At 38.7% G+C, this 24664-nt stretch overlaps 1 protein-coding gene across 13 annotated transcripts in view; it reads left to right on the top strand.

Moving 5' to 3' along the window:
- KLC2 (kinesin light chain) overlaps positions 1–21669 on the top strand; it is an 80206-nt gene extending 58537 nt beyond the window's left edge. For 6 of the 13 annotated variants that reach the window (XM_035968569.1, XM_035968564.1, XM_013079904.2 and 3 more), the window contains 5 exons: positions 1016–1177; positions 5079–5197; positions 9094–9114; positions 14252–14315; positions 15761–21669. In XM_035968569.1, the coding sequence (XP_035824462.1) occupies positions 1016–1177; positions 5079–5197; positions 9094–9114; positions 14252–14315; positions 15761–15865 (471 nt within the window). In that variant the 3' untranslated portion in view covers positions 15866–21669. 13 annotated transcript variants of the gene reach the window in all.
- Positions 21670–24664: the final 2995 nt, after the last annotated feature.

The following is a 24664-nucleotide window of genomic DNA, read 5'->3' as shown; positions in this document are numbered from 1 at the left end:
CCCCCCTAAAAAAATTAAATCCTTTTGCCTTCTACACAAATTAGTAGGAATATTTTAAAGTAGAACATTTTGCCTACTTCTCGAATGTACTAGTGTTTGAATAATGATCAGGAGCTTCAACTTTTCTGCACACACATTTCTAGCTGCAACTGTAGAAGCTCAAAGCATCAATACCACTGCTGTAAATGCTTGTGAGTCTTGTGTCTGTCCCTTGCACGAGTACTTGGCTTGTCTTTTGCATTTGCATGACTTGAAAGTTTCAAGGACACCAGTGATACAACAACATATGGGTTTGTCTTGGGTGTTTTCCAAAAAAAAATTTGTTTTGATTGTTTAATCGTCTTTCCAATACATGTATATGTATTATTTTTTACACTATCAGTATCTATTTTAGCATCTATACTCGCTCTCTCTCTCTATTCACATAATCCATGACTTGGTTATGGTATATTCAGTATTTTTCAAATGTGAGTTTTCCATGTCTAAAGGGACCAATCAATAACTAAGGTATATTCCTGAAAGTGGGCGTCTCTACTTTAGCATCGTTTTTTATTTTTGGTGGGCTATTGTTTTGGAGGCTGCATAATGGTGCTTGTGTTTTTTATTTTGCTCTTCCTTTAGATTTTCTTTTTAAAGGCATCAGAGTGTATGGAATGAGAATTGTAATGATTTGTTTGTTACCTTTGCTTTATTAAACAGAGTGGAGACCCACATTATTTATATAGCTTTGAGATATGACATTGTATCTGTGCACAGACTTGCATGCTCCATAACATTGAAATGAGCATGTAGCCAGCCTCCTTCTGGTGCCTTTTTGTTTAGTCCCTATGTGACATTATGGGGGTTCTGCATTCTTTTTGTTTTGGAAAAAGAAATAATATCCAAATTCCCCTAGCCTGTAGGAACGCATAAAGTAAATGAGCATAAAAGCTGTAGATGCCCAAGCAGGCTGTTGTAGAGCATTGGATTAAGTTGGGTTTTCTCTCTTTGGTTTGGCCCCCTCGGCTCTCTGTAGGCATTGACCGCTGCGGGAAAGATTGGCAAACTTACCCCAGATTTAGCCGGCGCTGAAAACCCACCGGCCTCCAACCGGGGCCGTGTGGCGGTCCGGCGCAACTCCAACGAGCCTAGCGATAGCAACGATGTGAGTAACGGAACTCAGTGGCTGGGGGATGGGGTGAGTATGAGCACTATGCCTCCACGTCAAGCGGAAACTTTCCAATCACGACCCCCTCCCACTCCTCCAAGCCGATCAGATACCCCTTTTTCTTTACCATAAACTGCTCAGCTTGCATACAGACATTTGGCAGGTTAGTCAGGGCCAGTTATTTCGAGCTGATTGCTTTGTGTTCCTCGTGTGACCAACGCCCCCCCCACCCCCGCCCCCTTCCCCCTTTCCCTGAGACAAGACTACCCCCTCTCCCTTTGTCTTTGATATCTGGTTTTTGCCTGAACCATAAACCTGTTCCCATTTAACAGAGCAAACTTTATTGAATAAGTTTTCTTCCAACGTTAAAACAAGAGAAGAGTTTGGTAGTAGCCTGTTAGCAGTCTTTATGGAAACTAAATTATGCTTGATAGAGTACTTTGCTTTAAAAAGTGAAATGAACCTGGGGAATTGGATTGTGAGTTACAGAGAAATTACTGAAACCGTGATGGAAAGCTTTCCAATGGTGTGTCTCTCAGTGATCACTGCATCCTTTTTGTTACAGAAGTTCTGCTTTTGCTTCATAGGGCTTTGGTCAATTTCTGTGTGCTGTTCCTAGTATTCTAGAAAGAACCAGTTTATGTAAGCATACTTGTTATAGACAGGGATTTACATAGGATTTTGTATGAAAAAAAAAAGAGAGCTTTCTAATTATTGAGAGTGAAATAAAATTCAAATGAAAGCTTAAGAAATACTTGCTCTTACGCACATACTCATTCTAAAGGAAAGAAAGATAAGTGTGTCCATCAAATATGTACTTATCTCTTTTGTTTCTTAAGTGGTAAACCAAGGAATATATTGTCAGTTTCCTCGTATGCCATGACTTATCAAGTTTGAAAAACTTAAAAGTTGTTTCTTACTAATGTTAAACTAATTGCTTGAATAAAAAAGAAAATATTTTTACTAATGTACTTCTTCTAAGGGGAAAATGGGTAAAGGGACTATTTGTGAATTTCAAAAGGATAATTTGTCTGGGCTTTTGTTTTTAAAAAAAACCCCTCTGGTTTCTTAGACAATTACTTTAATTTATAATCTTTCTTAATTGTGTCTTCAACAACGCTCAGTCCGTCAAATAAAGAGTTTTATTTATTATTGAATAAATAGTAGTAGCTGTTGATGGCAGATGTGGTTGTGGGATTGTTCAGCATTATAACTACTTTCCAAATATCTCACACACTGGCAGTCTCTGATCACCTTTCTATTCTCGGTTGGGTTTTTCAGTAGGTTTCGTTTTTACGAAAAGTTATTCCTTGCACTGCAAACCCCGTTTTTATCCCCTTTTTTTTCTCTTCAGCTAACCTTTTATTTCGTCTGCTTTCTTTGTATACCATGCAGGGTTTCTCTTTCGGTTTTGTAACTGACGACGAAGACTATCTAACCATGATTCACAGTGGGATATTATTATGTTACAAGTGCCGTAAAACACTTACTAAAACTAAACAGTGGGAGAACATAGTGCTTGGGGGAAGGGAGAGGGTGGGAGATGTTGTCTCTTGTCATCAACAGAATACGTTTTGAATGGGTTTTTTCCCCTTCGTAACATGGGTTGTACTTAGTCCTGAGTGGGAAGGTAAGAAAAGAAAGAAAAGAAAATATGGTAACATTCTGGGGAAAATATATTTTTGGTGTCTATTAATGTCTTAAAGCTTATGGGGGCAAATTCAAGACTTGGATGCCTTTGAAAGATTGCTTGAAATTAAAAAAGGCGAGCGAGGAGTAACAACTTGCAACAGTCAGAAATGACCAAAAAACTACCTTCTACTCCATTTCATTTTAACTTCACACTTTTAGTAAATACTTTTGAATTTTTCTGTTTGCTGCTTACCCATATTCTCTGATCATGATTGCCGTACTTCCTCCTCCTCCTCTCCCACCACCCCCCATATTAATAATGTGCTGCTCATTTGTCATTAAGAAAAACCACTAAATATAAAGGGGCAAAAGCTGGCTTACTGATGACAGTGTTGTGGGGAAAATTTACTGCTTATAGTAGTGCTAAAATAATGTTTTCCTCAAAACCAGATGACCTACATTCCAATATTCCTTCATCCAAACTTCAAGTAAGTGAAGTACCCACGTGGGGTCTTTCCTTAACAGAACGAGTTTTAAAATGTACTTAACAGCACGAATTTTAAAACATAGGTAGCACCTGAATTTTTATTGACTGCTTAGTGTAAGGCTCTGCCTTATGCCATTTTGAAAAGTGATATATGATGAGAGTCTTACGCGGAGAGGTTGCTATATTTTTGACAGCATAGGAAGAGGATTGAGTGTTACATTAGGGACCACCCAGTACATCAGTTGATTTGTTTTGCTCTGTGGAGTACATGCTATGTTGGGAAAAAGTGTTATGTAGTAGCTCTGCTTTTGTAGATACACTCTAGTGATTTTGCCTTAACTGTGGTAGTAGAGCCTGCGGGAACTAACTCAAACATTGTCAAGTTATCACTGAGAGACCACCAGTTGTCAGTCTCCCTCTCCCAAACCCGTGCTCATACTCAACTTATTATTTTGTGTGTAAAATTAGTCTTGAATGTATTCCTTTTTTCTGTTTTCTTGGTAGAATGTATGTCTTACTGTTTCGTTTTGTAAAAAGTAATTTGATCAAAAGTTAATGCATCCTAATCATTTTCTTTGTTCAAAAGTTTATGTTGTGGAATATTTTTTATTACTAGGTTGTTGTTTTTTAAGTTTCATACAAGTTTTATCTTTTTATCGTCAATTTAAAAAAGAAATAATTATTACATTAAAAAAATGTTTTTCTGGTCTATAGTTTATTAGTGTGTTTGGTTTTTTTTCTCTTTTGAGTGTTGCTCGGTGCAGGGGATATTTTGTTTTAGGGATGTTTCTATTAAGTTACTCACAATGCAAGTACATAATGCATAATGTTGCTGTTTCTTTGTGTGAAAACTGAATTTTGGGTTCTGGGGCATTTAATTTGTGAGTTTTAGAGTACAAAATAAAGAACAGAATGTGGGGAATACAAAATTAAAAAGTTGAGGTAGAAAGGACAAAATAAAGAGGTATGTAATAAGAAACTAGGGTTTCAGGGCTCAAAATATGGAACAGTTTTGAAGTGCAAAATAAGTAATTATAATAGACAGATATTTCACTCACCAGTCTCCTGCTGCCCCTGTTCCTACCTGTCGTGTACCGATTACATAGTGGCGCAATGAAAAGTAATTTTCCAATTCTTTTGAAGGCTTTGTTATTTGCATTAATCAGTTCTGTGTTCGTTTTTGTCTTATTGTTGCAGTTTTTTGCTGTCTTTGGTTAATTCCGTTTTTTATTTTTCCTTTGTTTCTTGTTTTTTTTTAAATGTGATACTTGTGTTGTTCTTGTTGTCAGGTGTAAATTTTTTTTAAAGTAATAAAATAAAAGACATAAAGTTATTTTTAAACTTACTAATAGCTGTTTTAAACAAAAATAAACATGTTGATATGGTAGTCGATACAGCAAGTGATTTTAATAAATGCATTGCTAAATTACAGTAACACTCTACTGAGTCCAATCACATAATCAGGAAATTATTTTTCATTTGCACTTTGTCCCCTGTTGATCATCAAGTTGATTTCTTATTCTACACTTGTCGTTTCTCTTTTACCCAAACGGGTGAACAGAAAACAACCTCTAAGGTGTCGGGCATGCAGGGTCTGTTTATTTCTTTTTTCGGGGGTTTATCAAAACTTTTGTTTTATTCCCCACTAATCATTTCTGCCATTAGACGATAAAAGAATTGAGTGTAGAATTTTTGTTATCCTCTATTTTTGTTCTTCTTCATCTCTCTATCCATGTCGTTGCCATCACCTTGTCCTGGCCCCCACCATCATCATCCCCTCATTCTCCCGCCATGGTTTTAATGGCCTATCAGAGTGGTCGGATGCGGCGTAGCGGTTCTTTCACCAAACTGAGAGCTTCATTGAAGCGCAGCAGTGCCAAGTTGGTGCAGAAACTGAAAGGAAAAGGCCCAGAGGGTGAAACTGGAGGAAGGTACGGCTCATTTTTTTCCGAAGCTCCTCCTCCTCCATCTCAAACTATGCCCAGATATTTATTTATTTTTTTGGATGATGTCTTGTATTGTCTCCACTCATTCCCTTCTGACTTTTTCGTGCCACTGTATGTCTTCTCCAAGTCCACTCTCTGGTCTTTTCTACTCTGTACCCAGTGCCACCTTTCTGTCAATGTAGCTCCTACCACACACTTATGCTCTTCCTCATTAGATATTCCTATATAAGTAAGTTAAGGTAAGATAAACTTTTATTTTAAATTTACAATGATGTCGATGATAATGATGATGAGATCAGTAAATATTGAGGATGATGATGTGAATTATTCTTAACGTTATTTTAGTTCATGGTTTGGTGCCTACTCTAGATCCCCACATGCTGTCCTGAGAGACAGGACCCAATCCCTCATCCCCAAATCCTGGCATAGAGTGACCAAAATTAGGAGATAAGTTATCAGAATCCATAACATTAAATAAAGGGTTGCCGAAGAATATATGGGGGCTGCTTCTACGTGATCACTTTGTTAGTCTTATGTTTCCTTTATCCAGCTCTACTATCAGAGTTTAAAAAAGAATATAAAGAATGTGACTAATTATCTATTTATCAACTTTGGTGGTAAATTTAAAAAAACAAACAACAACAACACTGGGACACAGTAATATAACGGCATTTCTTAGCAAGTTGAGGTATTTTCACGTTATTGCTATCTGCAGTCCGTTACGGTTCCCGAGGATCCCACTGCTGACGTCGTCCATTGAATTACAAAGATGCCTCTTCGTATAAAGCCGGTAGCTAAATCTTCACTAGTGTAACAGTGTTTTAAATCTAACAAACATTATGTACACTTTGTACCGTACAGGAGAGCCATGAATGGAGCTGCTTTTAAATAAGATACTACATAGTCTAGGGCCAGGCCTCCATTCGGTCCAACGTTGTTTTGGATGTGGGTCAGACTTTTAATTGCCTCATAACTTACTATGCAGTGGACCTGTTTTATACCCCTTTGAACCCATTGAAATATAAAAAGAAGTTTACCTTTGTACAGGATCTTGCTGTTATTGAATAGTTGGTCTCACAAATGCACTGGCATGAGTGTTTGGTTACTTTTAATATACAAGAATGCTGACTTCTCACTTAATCAATAATGGGATGGAATTGTGGCCATATTTTTACAGTCTGACAGTCTTATACCTGCCATAAATAGGTATTTCACTCTTCTTAAATTATCTTTAAAAAATATTTCATGTGTTAGGGCTTGTACAAATAGGCCCATGGTCACATATACAGGAGGTGAATCCCCTCCAGTGACAAGGTGTCGCACATGGACCCTTACTCTTTGGGATCTCTGCTCAACATCTTCTCTGGTGTGTCTTCCCCTTCTCTTTCCTTCTCACTCCCTTCCTCTGTCTTCTCCTCCACTGCTGACCCCAAGTGCAGCAAACTAGAGGCCGTCTGCCCCACAGAGTGGGCGACTTGTTGACCGTGTGGTGCAACCGGTGCGGAGGGAAAATTAGGCCCATGATGGTTGATGTGAGAACAGTCGGCGGACTGTCCCTCACCAATACACCTCTTTAACTTATGTTTTCCTCTTAGACAGGAAGGTTGCACTCAATAAAGTGGAAGCTTAAACCCCTTCAGTCTGTTCTTGGGTCAGTCTTGACGGGAGGGTCTAGTACACCCTTGTGAAGAGTATAACTAGGGGGTAGCCTTGACACAATTCTGGACATTTGAGCAATGCGTCCCTTTGTTGGACTTAAGGATGAATGGGGAGCCTCGGAGCCCAACCAACATCTCCAACTCATATGGAATGGAAACTTCTAGACTCAATGACCCTTCTCCAGCTCCAAGTGTCATTAAAAAAAGTCTCAGCTGGCGGAAGCAGGTGCTGCCACCTAGCTGAGCAAACAACAAACAGGTAAACTGGACTTATACAGTTGCTTATGGACCTTTGCAGTTGCTTCTGCCCTCCCTCCTCCTGAGACATCCTGAAAAGGAATGCAAGGTTAGTCTTTGCGGTCCCAATTGTCACGGCCAGTACACTGCCTTCAGCAAGGAGTGCCTGACTTGGTTCCAAGAACGCACCATTCAAGAATATAAAGCATGAAATGGCTGCTCATTTCAGCAGGCTGAAAAGGCTGTCTGTCCACCAGTTGTGGCCTTGCTCCCTGGTCGTTCATATATGTGAAGGCAGTCTGGCTGATCACGGGGTTGGCGAGTACTTCAACGGCCAACCTGGCATAGCCCATGGTCAACAAGGAAAAGGCTTCATCAAAAAACAAAAAGGTCCCTCCAATCCCTGTGGCACCCACCTTTTAGGTGCCACTCTCAATCTCAAATGGGTTCGGGGGAGAGGACAGGGTGGACTCTTCTTTTCCCTCTTCTTCTTCTCCTTCCCCTCTTCTATTCTTTGTTCTTCTTCCTCATGTCCTACCCCTTTCATGGAGTGTGAGGTTCCCCCTTCCCCCCACTTCCCGGCCCCCACTGTCTGCTCCTCCTCCACCTACCCCTCCAGCAGACACCCCCCCTCCCTATGGAGGATGACACCTCCGGTCCCTGTCCCGGGTCTCTCCCTGGAGAGGATGAAGCCCATCACTTCCTCCCCACCCCCCAATTCCCCCAGCAGGCTGACACCTAATTGAGGACAATAGCCTTGCAGACCCAAAGCTCATGGAAGCTGGGATAGGATTCACTCAGGATTTATATATTCGGTATTTTAAAAAAAATTTTACAGTCATGATGGGAAGCTCAAAATGTATTTAAGAGTTGATGTAGAATAGTATTTTTAGTCAATGTGACTGGGGTATAATATGATTAGTTATTGTATGTTGACTTTTTGCCCAAAATGTTGATATGAAGATTGTATTTTTCCAATTGTGTATATGATTTGTGTGATTAATTTTACTTTTTGTGACGTAAAACTGACGAAAGATACTGGCTTGTCCAAGTTTATGTTACTGTTTAGTGACTCTGTAGCAACAGCCCCATTTTGGTAGATCTGTTGTTTCTGTTGCTCTACTCAATTTACATTGCATGATTTTATTTTCCTTCTGTAGCCTTAATTGGCATGTGCGGGGCTATTACTCTAGTGAAAGGTTTGTGAAACCATTGACTTTTTCATCCTCCACCCTGCCTTCTCCTCAAAAGACCATACATTTATTCACCATCACCAAATCATTGATGAGATCAGGCTGCTTTGGCGCTATTCCAATGGCTTAAGCTGCAGTGTGTGCAACCTATTGTTTGTGGTCCCCACTGGATACCAGTAAGATGTGGTGGGGCAGATGGTGTGAATACACCTTTTACTCATGATCCCTCATGATACTAGTCTCTTTCCCTACCACCCCTTCCCACCTCTCAACCCACCCCCTCTTATACAATTGTCAGTTACCAGCTGTGAATATTTTGAAGTGCCGTTTTGTAAAGAGCACTCGATATGAAATATTTCTTCACCGGACTTGAAGATTTGTCTCATGATATATGTAACACTGTAATAACAGCAGTCACGTCAAAGCTGATTAAGTTGCAAATATCTTTTTCTGTCTCTCTCATTCTCAATCCTCCTCCTTCTTCCCACTTTCTCACTGCCCATTCTTTTTCTGTGTGACACTCTTGTCTTGAAAGATGAGCCAACAGTCCAATAGCCGTTGTTTAATAGGAAAAAAGCCGCAAATAACGCTTTGTGTAGTTTCACAAATAATCAAGTTAATTTTATATTGGCTTCTTAGTGTGTTCTTTTTTCTCTTTTTTTCTTCATGTATTTGCCTTTCTGGTGATGCTCCATGATGTGTGTTTTGAATCCGATTTGCTCCTGACCCTTTTTTTTTTTGTTTTCCACTGATCACTTTGTCTCCCATCCTCTCCTATCTAATGATTTGACAGAAACTGGATACCTCTGGAAAGGTCAGTTAAAAGGACCACCATTTCCCCTCCTAACGCTACTTTGCACTTCCGTCTGTTGTACCTTTTTTGTTTTTGCTTTCTTGACCTGTGACTTTCTGTTCTTACAAAAAGGCGGTGGCTGAACCTACTCCATTATCAGTATCACATCAACTCTCGTACTTCATGCATGACATATATCATGCAAGCCCTCACAATCACTTAATCAGTAAAATAGTTTTTACCACCTGAAATGAAGTGAAGGAAAGTCGATTTTAAGTTTGTTCTTAAATTTTTAAGTTATTCTAAAATTCATTCTGGCTTTCCAGCAGTGTTTGTGGGAAAATTAGGGGAAAAATTTGACATAATATAAATGTTGAACTGTTACCGCATTGTTGTGCACACCAGTGAATGTACCGAGACTTGAAACTATTTGACTTTTTACTGAAGAACTATAGGACAGTGCCGTGTATGGCGTCACTTTGTGCTCGTCTTTTCTCAGTTTTGTATGGGTAATTGGAGTGTGTCTTCTTTTTTGCTAATCATTCTCAGAACAACTGAAGGTAGGCAAAAGTTCTGTGGAATAGAACTGGGTCTGTTTTTAAAGCATTTTTGTCAAGGGTGTATAGAATATACCTATGTAGGAACTATAATCTACTCATGCAGCATTTTATTGTGCATACCACAAATTAACTTTTACAAACTTTTTTTTTCAAATTTCTAAAGTCTTTTATGTTCTTGGCATGTTTTCATGCTCTGGGGTTATAGAACCCTCAATTTTTACCTCAGTCAATGCAGTTCAAATTAGTGGAGCTGTTTACTGTGAGTGATTTTAAAATTCTTATGATTAAGGAAGACAAAACCTGAATTTTTTAAACATTCTCCTGGAACTGATTTGTGTTTTGTTTCTCTGAGGACAGTGAGGCTTTCTGTGGGACACACTCGGCAGATTTCCGTAACTGCTGCAACATTTTTGCGTGATTTCTGTGATTTTGACGTGTAGAATAACAGTCCACCAATTTGTGCTGTGGGTTCAACTTGGTAGTTGCTGTAGCTTAAACAAACATTTCTGTTGTGCAGAGGAGAAAGAAATTTTGGCAGTTGTTTCCTCTGTCGGACAGCTTTTTGGTCCGTGTAACAAAGGAAAAAAGGGTGTGTGAATGTTCCAGTAAATACCACAAACTTTAGTTTCTGACCTACTGACAACTCTGGTGTGACAGAAGGTTATTCTTTGTTGTACACAGAAGACTGAGTTGAATTACCGTTATGGGGAAATCACTTCATTCAATGTCTGTGTATCTGATGGGATGCTGTATCCTACCCTGCATGGGATAACCGTGTCGCCTCCTCTCCTTAATGGTCCAATTTGTGTTTATGGGGGGTGTAAAATATTGATACCAGGGCTGCCCACCATTACCAATTTGGCAGAATCGTCCCGATTTTTTTTCAATTTTACGAAAATACAGTCATAATTGATTCAGATTTTAAAAAATTTTGGCTAGATCTAGTCCAACTCGCTGCCAACCTTCCCAGTGTATAAGGGGAAAAAAACTGCCAGACCAGGACTACCCATGTCACATGCATATGTCTGACTTTAGCATCCTCTTTGCCGTTGTAGTTGCTCAGTGCCACTTTGTCCTTACAAAATTAGACTTCAGAAGTTCGGAATTCAGAAGTAAGGTAAACATATGGTTGGCAAGATGTTACCATATTCCTGTCTTTTTGTGCTGTGTGTGATAGCCAAGGCCAGTGAGAGATTTTTAAAAAATGAATCATTGTTTGAAACTTTATACAACAGCCCCCTTTCCAACCCTTTTTTTCTTTACTCGACCAGTGACAAGCCCGTCAAAACTGGGGGTTTTTTCATCATGCCTTTGTTTGCGTTATTTTTTTACTTGCTTGACTACAACCCCTGTCCTAAACACCCTAGAGAAGATGACGATCCACGGCCATATGAGGAATTTTTAAGCCAGATAACTAATTTTTTTATGTGCTGATTACTAAAAACATAAGCTTGTGAATGGGCAGCCGTGTGGTACTAGTAAAGGAATCAAATAAAATGTTTGAGGCTCACTGTGTAAATGTGTGGGTGGAGCAAAACCGCCATCTGTACATCTAGACCAGTAAATGTAACGTTGTTGCATTCTTGATGATCGGGTCTACTTGGAGCTGTCAGTAAATGGCACAGATATGATTGATGCCTTAGCATGTTTTGACTGTTAAAGATGGTCTTTATAGTGCTGTGAAAGGCTTTTAGTAGTTCCTCCTTCAGTTTTACTCCTCTCTATCTCAGATTCATCATTGCAGATTAGACGACCTCTGTTGAATTGTTCTCGTTGCTTTCGCTTCTGTCGCATACATGTATTTGTAACAGTATTGTCACTGAAAATTTTATCCATGAAATTATGAAATCTTTGTTTTATTTCACATTTTGTTATAGAATCCTGTAGACTGAAATACAATTTTCGTACAACCTGAAACACCTTAAAGACTTTTCAGTCTTTTAAAAGATGTTGTAATTTTATGAGAAAATAATTTAAGTATTGTTTTATGTCTGTTGTGGGTTTTTTCCCTATAGCTGTGTCTGTGAGCAAAGATTAGAATAGATGTTAGTTACGAGTGAAGAGCTTGCCGTTTCCTGCTTTTTTTTTCTTTGACATGTACTTGTTGTCTTTTCATTTCCATCTCTTGCTTTTTCATTATGGCTGTATGGTCAACATAGAGGTAATGAGATTGTGTCTACCAGAAAAAATCCATCACTGTGTGTTATTTTATGACAATATTACTTCTTGAATTTCGTCATAATGGTAGTTTCCAGTCAAATGACAGTAAAAGCAAACACTGCTTGTATAGTCTGTCGTGAACAGCACAAAAATTTGTAGAATTCATAGATGACATAGGGAAAATGAAATTTTATTTTGCTAGCATCATCTCACACTTATTCAATTGGGTAAAGATTTCAAGTTGAGCAGATTTCCCCAAGAAATACAGTGGCATGACTGAAAACTTCTAGAGCCAGTGTTATGAGAACCAAGTTGGATGATCAGAGTTGTCACTTCTTCAGAGAACTGTTCAGCTGTACCGTATATTTTCAGTTACAGAATAAGTTGACATAGTTTTGTAGATGAGTGAAAGACAGACAAGGCTGTTGTAATATCCTTTTTATTCTAGTTGCACTGTCACATAACCTATTCATAATACTATACAATACTGCTGTGTACTGATAACCCTTGGGAGGGATTTTTTTTTCTATCACTTTTTCACCTGCCCAAGAATTAGTTATTTTATTTACTGTAATCAAAATATTAACCTAATTCATGTACTCGCCCTTGTATGGGAAGTTTCAGTTTGAGTTTTATTTCTACATTACCGGTATCACATTTCTGAAAACCTCTAAAAAAAATCCTTGTGTTGAGATAGTTTGTATCCATCTTTGTTTTTATAGAGCTCTGAAACCGCCTTTTTCTCTTTTAGTGATAATAATTTTTTGCAGTAGCAGCTTTATGACAATAGCTTTGGCTTCCTTGTTATAGATAAATGCATTAAGAGCAGAAATGTGATAAAATAAAGGCATTGCATAGGGAATTACTGGGCTGAAAATTCCCCTATGGGATTGTAAAGCTTTCCAGTGTCTTGTTCATGATAGTGTCATATTGGCTGGCAGCAGAGACATCAGACATTTCGTTCTGAAAGGGTTACACTTTTGTCTTTCTTTGTCTTCTCATATGCATCCTTACAATTACTTTAATTGTTCTTTAGAGCAAATATTTACCCAGTACCGGAGTGATAAGTCAAACCCATTCAACCAATACTTTGCACACACCCTTTGTGAAGGCAATGAGAGTGATGCTTTTCCACGATTGGTGCTGTGAAAGTTTTTCAGTACGATTTCTAAATTGCTGTTGTAATTTTGTTGTTGTTGTTCCATTGTACATGTATTATTACCAGTTATTAGTATAGAGAGATGTTGAGCAAGTTGCAGTTTAAGTCATGTCCTGTACCATATAGACCACTCCCTATTAGATGAATTTAAGAGCAAAAATACATTTACTGCTAGACTATTCTATGCCTTTTTTATCCTTAAAGTTAAAGGTCAAGTCTTATTTTTTTTCCCCAAGGCAAAAAAGGTGACTTTTTGAAGCCTTGATGGTAAAAACTACAGTTTACACTTAAGTTGTAAAACTATTCTGGTAAAGTTGTACAGAATTTTTATGTCTATCTCACTGAAAGAAAGTCAATTGTGTTGTTTTCATTCTCTAGAGGTTTGGTTGAGGTTTTTGTTTGTGTGGTTGCTGTGCTCATTTATAGGGTTGTCCCAACTGTTTTCATATTTATTTTCCGTGCACTAAAGTGGAACGTTATGTTCCTACTCTGGTGTCGGGAATACTGTTGGTCTTCCTTCACCAGTAGCTCTGTAAGATCACAATCCTTCCGCAAAATGGCATGTAAGCGATGGCTTATCGAATGTTTTTTAAAGTCCTAAGCAGTGACCAGAAACAAGTCGACTGGCTTGGCTTGTGTATGTTTTTTTTACAAGCTATATATGTGTGTCAGAAGTCTTCTACATGTGCATTTTGAAATGGCACATAAACTACTTACTCATAGATTGCCTTAATAGTTTTGAGCTTGAGTGTGTTGCTGGATTCCATGTGCACGGACAAAAAATGAGAGATGTTTTGTCGCTGTAGAAACAGCACCCTGAGAATGAAGCATGAGTAGCTGCTGCCTGTGACATGAACTCTGCCTCATGGAAACCTTGAGAGAAATAATGGTAGCAAAAAAAATGTGTGAGAAGTAGGTGTCCATTCTAGTTGTGTACAATGTAGTAATCATTTGTGGATTTTTTCGGTGCTCATGGGCATATGTTTGTGAATTTGCTCCACTGAAAGTATTTTGATCCTTTTATTTATTGTATCGTTTTCATTATCTGGAACAGTTGTAAACATTATATAAGTACCATGATAGAACTGTTTTGGTGAAGATTGTTGTTTTGCAGTGCTGAAGTCTGCATGCTTTTCTACCCGTGTGGTGCCATGTTCTTTACACAACTGTATATAATGTCAGTTTATTTGAAGTTATTTCCTTGATGCAATTGTTGTTTGATGTGACACTGGTTAAAATTAAAGCGATTCTTACCTTCTCATTTTTTTCCTCCCGGCAGTATGAAAAGAGCAAGCTCCATGTCAGTTCTCAACATAATCAGCAGTAACGACGACAAGTTGCATGTGAGTACCACAAGCTTTACCCAGAATACTACAACTTGTCAAAAAATCTCTTTCTTTGTTCTGGTGGAGGGTGGATGAGTGCTTGGATGTGGTCTGTTCCTTCTCTTTGTCCTTGATCTTTCAGTTGTCTAAATCTGTTTCTGAAGACAAAAAACTGTCATGTAGCTATTGATTTACCTTCATCAACAGCTTCACCAGTGTCTACATTGGGTTATAATTATATGAGTATAACAAGGAAGGAGAAGTTGAGAGGGGTAGCGTGTTCCAGTTTGAAAAGAAAATTACTCCTGGTTTTGAACTTGTCAAAAACCTAATAAGAAGGTTGTTATGACAATGGCTATTGGTTCAGCAGTTGACTTCAGCTTTTGATCCTGGTTGTCAACTTTGACTGTTGACCTCAACTGTTGATGGTGACTGAATCTCAGCTTCTGACCTTGCCAATTGAATTCAACTGTTGACCTCAATCAATGACCTAGATTGTTTAACTTGACTGCTGACCTCAACTGACTTTCTACGTGTGAACTTGTGTTCGGCAGTTTAGGTTCTGTTCTGTAATGCGCTGTGTGTGAGGAAATGGACACAATATATTATTTTTGGTCATGAATTACCTTCAGTGAAAATTTGAGTTACTGGTAGTGTCCTTCCCTTCCTATATAGTTGTTGTCTGTGATGCAGAACTTCCACAGCTCTGCTAGTAGGAATGATGCCTGTAGGAGCTTCTGAAAAATGTTTGGAAGATGCTCCTGTGATTATTTTAGTTGTGTACTATTGACTGACCCTATGGACCTGATTACAGAGGAAGATTTTAGTTCTTTTTGCATGACCATATCGAATGACACTGAAAAGCACTGGACTCACCCAAGGCATTGGGAGTGACAGTGGACAGTACATAACTCAGGGTGCACCTCCCCTCCCCCAATGAATGGAAGAGGTAGATATGGGTAGGGCTTTAGCTGTGAAGTATGAAGAGGCTCAGCACTGCAAATGTTACTTGAAAACCTGACAACTTGCTTATGGCACATGTTTAGAAAGGTACCTCTGCCAGAGGGTTACGGTGATGTATCTTAATGTCTGATGTGAAAATGATAGGACGTATCATTGTGTGTTATATCTATAACATTACTATTTGTTCACATTAAATCAAAGCTATTCATGTGTTGTCATATCTTTTTAGCTTTCCGTACCTTTCTTTTTTTCTTTTTTTTAAAGAAGTTTATGGAGTGTAAGGTCTTTAGTTTTGCCTGTCTCTCCCTCACTCCTGCCTTTCATTTTGTTTTTCATGACCTTACAAAAAGGTGATTGTTTGCTTTTTGAATATAATTCATTATTATTCACACAAAGATTTTTGGTTGTGATTCCTTTTTTAGGATCAGAGAGGGTGTGGCACTTGATTTTGTTTATTATTTTCTCAAATAATCATTGCCTTGTTAATTTGCACTTTTCAGGAAAGCCGTCGGTCAGTTGGTGACCTGAGTATCCACGGGAGTGGTGACCTCAGTGTTCGAGGGAGGACAGCAAGCACAGAACAGTTATCAGGAAGATTGTGTTAGGAACATTTGACGCGGTTGCGTTTTGTTTGTTTGGTCAGTGTGATTGAGATTTGGCTCAGGATCCCAGAAGAAAAATGTTTATAGAGTGAGTGGAAAGTAGCTTTTGTGAAAATGTCTAAGTATGAATGGATTTTTTCAAGTGGTGATATTTTTAGTTGCTTTCCCTTAGGTTGATGCCTTTTCTTCCTCACCATTCTTCACCCTGCCTTCATTTGCCAGTGTGCAGAGTTTTTGTCATCGTCAAGTGCTGAAATCGGATATTCTTGACCTTTCACAATAAATAAGCATCTTACACATGGCAGATGTGAAAACATTCATTCATCCTCTAGTCATAGTGATGAGCCAAACTGATACCATTGCTTTCCTCTCTGCTATGTGAAGTTATTCATCCTTATAGAATGACCTATATGATTTTTGAAAGAATCATCTGACGAGCAGCGCTGCAACTTTTCATTTGACATTTGCTATAGGTGCTAAAACGGTATGTTCACGTGTGTGTCAGTGGGAGGGCTGCTTGAAGTGGTGACAGTTTAGTCTTACATAAGTGGCGCTGTGAACTTTCCCCGTCACGTTTGACTGTGGGTCCCTTCACACCCATCACCGTAGGTCTTTCACTCAAGCACTGGCCTTCTAGACTCGTGACCAATGTTCCGATCAGGTGTGGTCTTTATCCTTCTCAGAGGGTTTTGCCTCCTTGGGATGTAAGCCAAGGCCCAGTGTTGCTGTCCATCAAAAGCTATGATATCCCTGATAGCCCAGGGTCCTCCCTCATGAGAAGTCTCTCCTGTCTCTTTGTGTTTACACAGACACTGTGCCCTCCTCATATCTGCGAGGGCCCCGTCCTTTTCCTTGTCAGAACATCTGGTTGTATCTGAGAGTGAGTGCCATGAGCCTCAGTTTTGACATATGTGCATAATACTTGGTCTGAGCATTCATTGATTATATGTGTGAATGATTTTATGTGTGTAAGCGTCACCGTTTGATGTGATATCATTTCTATTTCTAGTAACTGGGGTCTGCCCCTGTGGTTTGATACTGCAAGGAAAAGAGAGTGCTACAACTTCTCCAAGTTGTGTGGGAGTTTTGTAGGTGGTCTCACCTTCCTGGTAATTTAGGAATGAACGAAGAGCCTTCTCTATACACACCACTTTCGAAGTTTTGAGCTGAGAGAAGAATCTGAGCACGTTCATTACCATGTCGGAGAGGTCAGTGCCAGGTACAAAGTATCTCACCATGCACCAGAGTCTGACCAAGATCTCATGTTTGACAAACTTGTGTCATAACACAGGGAGAGAGAGAGAGGGAGGGAGGGATAAAGAGAGTGCAGAGTGAACTTAAGTCCTTAGATTGACTCTTTGTCATGTAGTATGCCAATCTTGTAGCTGAGGGAAAAAGCTTGGAAACTTTTCATGTCTTTGTTTTCATGTAAAATGTTTAATGATTGAGTTTGTTTCTAATTTCTTTTATGTGAATGTTCAGAAGGCTGTGATCTGTTGTTTTGTTTGGGTTATTGTTTGTTTGTTTCTGTCTTGAAACCACATCTGTTGCCCTCGACGCCCCCCCCCCCCCCCCCCCACCATATTTAATTTTACTAAACAAGTAATTCCTATTGTCGTACTTGAGCACCATCACCTGGCACCTACAGGTCATCAAGCTGTATTTGACTTAAGTTTTTCTTTGTACCTTCTGAGATTAATTACTCATGATGAGTGGTAGCCCTAAGAAATGTATTGCGTAGAGAGATGTGTGAATGGTGCTGAATGAGAAAATAAAGCAAAATGTCGTCTTGTTTTGAAACAGTGGGCACAGTTTACGCTCTGATAAAGTGTGTTTTAAAAAACAGTAAAATGTTCTTGTTTTTTTACAAGTTTTCTTTTTTTGTAGAGTGTTCCGTGTGCTTGAGGTTTCTGTATTTGCCAGAATAGATTACATTAATAAGCTACCAGAATACCTTTCTTTGTACGCGCTGAATTTGTTTATCTTAAACATTTTATAAACTGTTTCTTTATTTATCAAATAACTAGTTTCCTGAAGGAATGTATTGATGTATTGTCAGGAGTAATGGCATGAAATTTTATGCCTATTCTCAAATAAGCTTTGTTCAAGTGAGAGCTCTGTGTCCGTTGACAAAAGCCCCAACACTATGATAGACAGGTCATATTAATGACTTGCCAGATGTAGCGTCTTTGCAGACGTTTCTCCTACCACCTGCGCTTCTCAGTGTATGCACCAGGTAGAAAATAGTAACTTTGGCTGCAGGAGCATGTTACTCCGTGGTGTAATAATTGTTATTTCCATCTGACGTACCTTTCTCTTCACCGTCAAGGCTTCAGTACTAACTTGCCAGAAAACTGTTACCTTTGTTGAATCCATTATGGAAGCTAGTGCATCACGTAGAGCTGTCATTGTGCTCAGTTTGAACTTTTTATGAGTGGCCTTAATTTGTGTGGTAGTTCCCTTTGTGAAGGTTATTTTTGTAACGGTCGTTCAGATTTGTCCTTCCGCACTCATCATACCCTCCAAACCCATACTTGCAATACCTACTTTTGTTCTTTGCCATTCCATCAAGTATAATAACACATTATGGTTGATTGTTCCATCGTCAACGTTTGCTGGCTTTCACGTATATAGAGCTACCGTATGTTTATGTGGAGTGAAGCCGGTGCAGTGAAATGAACTTGTGCAAATCCAGTCGATGTGGGCTCAGGTCTCATGCTTCCACCATTCTGTTTGCTGGTGTGAGTTTGTGTGGATGAAGGATTGGAAGGCCTGATAGTGGACTGTTTACTTGTGAGTGTATTATGTTTTCCCTTACAGTGCAACAAGCAATTCTCATTTCGTTGACTGCATGCTCACCTGGGAACCTCAGAGAAGAGCTAAGATAGTGAGCTGGTTTAATTGCCATTGGATATATGAGAATATTTATAAATTCTTTGTGTTCTGGATGTCTGGTACCAATGCTTGCTCTCGCGCTGTGCTATTAATGTGAATAAAGTATTTCTGTTATCATCACCACAAAGCCCTTTTCTGTTACACCTGTTTTAGTTTTACCATTCATCATTCACTACCCTCTATACCATGTGAAGGATTTACTTTGTACACTTTTGGACTGTCAGCAAAACTCTGTATTCCTTTGCAAAATGTTCTCTGGTAATACTGGCATAGTAAAAGGGAGAGAGAAAAATGTGAAACTGCCCATTTTGCACAGTGTCCTATTTGTGTGTTCCTCCCTAGTCGTGGAGAGGGGGCTGAGGAAGTTGTCTCTTTTTCCTGACACAATTTGAAAGGTCACAAGCCAAGCTTAATGCAGGTGGCTGGAGATTGTCACTATCTGTTGCCACTGGTTTGTTTTTTGTCTAAAGTTAAACATAGATCATAGTTTAGGACCATAACATTTTGCCAGCACACACTGAATATAAAGCTTCAGGTAAAGTAATGGGTAAAAACCTTTCTATACTGTATGTGTATACCTGCCATTCACTCAGCTGTTTCTTTTTATTTTACATAATAATAGATGTATGGTTTGTGGGTGAAATATTGCCTAATGTCATGCAGGACTGGAATGACTTTGTTGAGCTGACACTGACAGATAAGTGAACATGTTCCAGTAAATTCAGGCTTGGTTTGTTTGTTTCACTGTGAACTGTGATGGTTAGTCATATGGGTTGCACATTTCACATAACTGAGAAAGAAGCACACTGATATGACTAACGTCACTTATTGAACTGCTCTCAGTGTTTTGTGTGAAAACAGCTGCTGCAAGGTTTATTCAATCCTGCAAGCGCACATGACCATTGTATTTCATTTGATGACAAATCTTTATTTGCTTGAGCAAATGTTCAAAGAAAAAAGTCCAGAGTGGAAAAGATCTGAAGCAAGGAAGATCAATATATATAGCCTATTTATAAAGAGAAAGCGGGGAGGTTTTTGTAGGTTCTTGCTATGCTGGAGATCAGGGTAAATCTGGAACTCTCTAAATTACACTCTCTCCATGGCCTCGGGATTCTTGTAGATTATTTTTATTTTTCCTTCTTCTGTCACCAAAATAGCTCCTTTCACCTTCGCCTTCACTGCCACTTTCCCTACCACTCATTTCCCAGAAGCCCAAGGTAATAAAATTATATTATGATCTACCTGTACCTTTATTCTTGTGTAAAGTCCACTTTGCATGCTGTTGTGATAAGTTCTGTCTGTGAGCTTTAGAGAAAGTTGGAATAGGTAATGTTGCTGTAGGTACAGAATGCAATTAAAAATGGATAATTCGCAGTGGTTCACTGTTATGTGCAATACTTATGTCATTTATGATTTATGGGCTACACATGAAATTGAAGAGGAAAAGAGAGTGTTCAACTGACAGCTGTGTGACTTCAAAATTTGCGGGAAGATACAAATAAAACTGCAATCTCAACCGATGATGCTGCAGAAATCAATGCCAACCAGCTGGAGGCAGTGATTTTTTTTTCAAATGTATGCTTGTGTATGTAAACCTACTAAAACCATGTAGCCTTCTACATTTTACTCTTGTTATGTCAGGAGTCACAAGTGTGATAGAGAAATCAAAGATCTGGGTTTGCCTTGGGCTTATACAAGACTTATAGATGGAAGATCCTGTCACTACCGCCAGTGCAGTGATATTCAAATGGGCTTTCAATATCCTGTACTGTACATTACTTGCCTCAAGCCATTGGATGAGATGAAGATTTGTACTACATTGTACATGTATTCCTAATGACTGCTGGAAGAAAACTTCATCAAAGTGTGGACTGCCCTTATTGACATTGTCATGACCAGCAAAGATTTAAGAAACTTGCTACGAGTCACAGGAAGTTTTTGGATTTTCTTTGCTGGTCCTTTGACTTTGACACTACAACAAGTTTAAATAAGGGCAGCCCACACTTTCTTTAAGCCACAGACCACCAGCTGAAGAAGATGAGCTTGTGCATTTGTCATTTCCGTAGACAAATAAAATAATTCCATTCCCTCTGTACTGGCTGGTGTGAGCAGAAGAATGGTAGGAATATTCATTTCACTATCACTGTAATGTAGGTGGCTCGCTTCACAAGCTTCTATTCTCATAGCTTGTATAACAGCTTTTACTTGGCGCGCTCTCTTGACTCACCAAAATGACCTCTCATTTCCAAGGAGGAAAAGTGTCCCTAGCTTCTGTTTATTCGTCATTTACATCATTTATACCTAGTTCTTGTTTTTTTCATCATGTGTCCGTCAAGCACAGATGTTCCAGTTTGACAGGCGCGAGCGTGTGTGTGTCATTTACAATTATCATCTGTAGCTATCTTTGCCTCTGCTTTGAATGATGCTGTGTCAGTGCTTTTAAAAGTATACCTTATTTATTTTGTAAAATGTATAATATATAGGATTAACAAAGTAAATAAACCTTGAAAAAAATATGCTCCCTTAAGTGAATAGCTTTTCAGATCTATTCTTAGAGATACTCTTCAGGCTCTCTGGCGTGGCTGTTTCACTTGCTTTATTTACAAATAAAGAGGTAGTAGACAGATTGCTTGAATTTTTTGTTAAGTCTCAATTTTGCAAGTAGCTATGGTGTATGATTTTTTTGTACAAACTTTATGTTTCTTTCTGTCTTGTATTGCTTGCCTGGGGAGTGCACTTAATAGAAATGCAATTTCTGGACTAAGTCATTCCCATTGTAATGTGGGGCTCCCAGTGTAATATGGAACTAAATTGGAGAGGTTTCGGAGCAGCCTTGGTTCATGTACAGTGAACTAGGATACAATACACTTCTGTTGAATCCTACTATTAAATTTGATTGGTCATGATAAACATTTTTGGCTTTTGTTCTTGTCTTATTTTTAGATTGTAAATGTTTTACTTTTACTCTACACCCCAATCAACACAATTTAATTCAACCCTGCTTGTCAGGGCCAACCCACTCTGACTAACTCTGAGTAGCAGGACACAGCATGTGAAGACATGATGGAGATTCTCTATAAAAGGAACCTCCCCATGCTGGAGGAATCAACCTCACATCTTCTGCACACAACAGTTAAGAGCCTAAAATGTACCCTACAGATCTGCAGTCAGCCGACAAAACGCTTTTTAAAAATTCTCAGTAGTTTCGAGAATAAAGACATTTTGTCAGGGTGACCTGTAAAGAAAAGACCTTTCAAAATGTTAATATTAATTTTTTCAAAAACTAGTCACACTAGTCAGATTTATTTTGATTTTTTTCACATAAGTAGGGTAACTGATCACTCTATCGATTTAGCAAATTAGAAAACTTGGTGCCAAAAATGAAAAATGGCGTTTTGTCAGCCGATGGCAGAGATGTCTTTAGAAGTTTTATTTCTTTTCATGTAGTTAGAAGATTCTTGTATTTGAAAAGAAGTTGATGGTACACAGCTGAGTAGGGAGGTAGGTGCTGAATTGTTTTTCTTGGAAAAACGTTTTGTGGTAGCTGCATATAATACAAGTCGAACCTGTATTAACAGCCGCCTGTCCAAGACAATCTTCAGTACAAACAGCCACTCTTCACCGTACATATTTTTGGTTTATAATGACACTGTTCAAGATATCCACCTAAGACGACTCTTCTTCTTGACAATCTTAGACAATTCCAACTGTACTGGTACATGTATGGTGATGCTTTGTATTTTCAGGAAACCTGTGTTGGTTTTTCTTAAAGGTCAGCATAGTAGGCCTACCGGTATTACTAATTACAAATAAGGTTTATCTTGCAGTTAATGAACATACAAATATATATATATATACACATATATATATATATATATATATATATATATATATATATATATATATATATATATATATATATATAGGGAGCAAGGAAATGCGGGATCTTAGGCGAACCGGGATCTTAACCGACGAACCCAGGGAAGAATCTATGGTGACCCATGCTAAGGTTCACAATCGGTAAAATGGTCTCCCTCCACTCTAAAATGAACTGACGTGACCGCTTTTTGGGTTTATGACGTATGGCGAGGAGAGAGTGGTTAACCTTGATGACCTATCACAGTGCATAGTGGCATGAGGCGTGCCATTTTCACTTTTTATCCTACCCTGAGTCTCAACATCTATGCGTATCCAGTTGCCCCTGTCGAAAATTTATAGCTTTCCATCTCTGACCGAGTCCCTCCCCCCACCCCCACCCCAACCGCCTTTGTCGTTACACACCATTACGGTGTGAACACACCAATTAAAATTCAGTCTGTCTCGCAAATTCGGGAGTAGAGACTACTTCTTCAATGGTCAGGGAAGAGTTCACAGTTCAATGTGATCCCGCCTGGAGCGAACTTGTAGGCCCTGCCCACCCAGCGAGTGATGTAAGTTTAGGGGGAGAGCTCAGGTGTGAGTGCGATGCGTGGGGGAAACAAACGTGTCGGTCAGTTCACAACCCGGTGTGATCCGGTCTGGCGCAAACATTGTATCGCTTCATCGAGTTTTACAACGTGTATGTGATCACATTCACGATAGTGGCTGATCTTTGACGCGACGGACAGTTTATTGATCTCAACTTTTCACTCTTGGTTGATCGGTTGTGCCCACCCGGGTTTTTGTTCCTCAAATTATGATCTGAAATGCGGGATCTTAGCCGAATGTAGACCTTCATAGTGAATCAGAGCGGGTTCTTAGGGGTGACTTTTGTATAGTAAAAATTCTGTTTTCCTAAAACAGCGGGATCTTAAGCGAACCGGGACCGTAAGTGGTGGGATCTTAGGCGGAGACTACTGTATATATATATATATAGATATATAGATATATATATATAGATATGGAAGTCAGATTTCTTAACGTTGTGTTGAAAGTAAACTAGAAGAGTAAATTGTAAATTTTTGGGCAATTGGAGTTACTGGTATTAATATCATTTTAAAATTTATTCATTTGTCTGTCATTTGATGAAAAAAATGCTCAGTTCAATTAACTTGAAATAAAGTCAAGATATTTTTGCGATTGAAAGAGGTGGGTGGTCACCTGGTCTCAGCCGTAAAATAAGCAAGAAAATGCTTGAGGAGAGTCCTTGGAAACAAAAATTTACATTTTTGGTGAATTTAATCGTTTTTCTGAAATATTATCAACACAAAAATGTATTTCTAAATCTAAATGAAGATAAAGGTGTTGAGCGAAAAACCCAAAATTTGATAAAAATTGCCAAATCGTCAGGAAAATGCCAGTATCTTCAATTTCATTAATTTGACGAGCGTCTGATTTCATTACGATGCCTCACATGTAATATAAATGTTTTATTTTATTTTTAAAATCTTTTTTCCTTTATCAAGTTTCAGAAAGTTATTCAAATTCAAACAGCTAAACCAAGACCAGGAATCCAGGTACATTGTAATAAACAATATGTTATGTGCAGATGTTTTTGTACAGTTACTGTATTCTTAGGGTGTGGATGATTTTTTTCGTTTGTTTCCAAGTTTAGTTTTAGTTTAAGTTTTACTGTGCTTGCAACACAACAAGGTCATATTAGTGCCGAAGATTAGAGGTGCTACAAGAGAGCAACAAACACAAAAAAGGAGGAGGAGAGATTTAAAGAATGATAATGATAGGTGTTTAATAGGAAAGAAGAAGCAAACCACACCAGAGCACCCACCAACCAACCACTTTGTTTCCAAGGGTCTGTAATTTTTTACAGACACTGAATCATGAAAGCTAATTCAGCAAGTGGTTGAAGGGTACCACTGAGTGGTAGGCCCTATCTGAGTTTCTCTCTGTCTGTCTTGCTTTTTCCCAGTATACATGGCCATTACTATGGCATCTGTGACATTCTCAAAATTCCAATAAAAATTCGCTTTT

This window comes from Aplysia californica, unplaced genomic scaffold (assembly GCF_000002075.1).
Source record: "Aplysia californica isolate F4 #8 unplaced genomic scaffold, AplCal3.0 scaffold00068, whole genome shotgun sequence".
Taxonomy (NCBI): domain Eukaryota; kingdom Metazoa; phylum Mollusca; class Gastropoda; order Aplysiida; family Aplysiidae; genus Aplysia; species Aplysia californica.
This window is presented reverse-complemented; position numbering and strand designations above follow the sequence as displayed.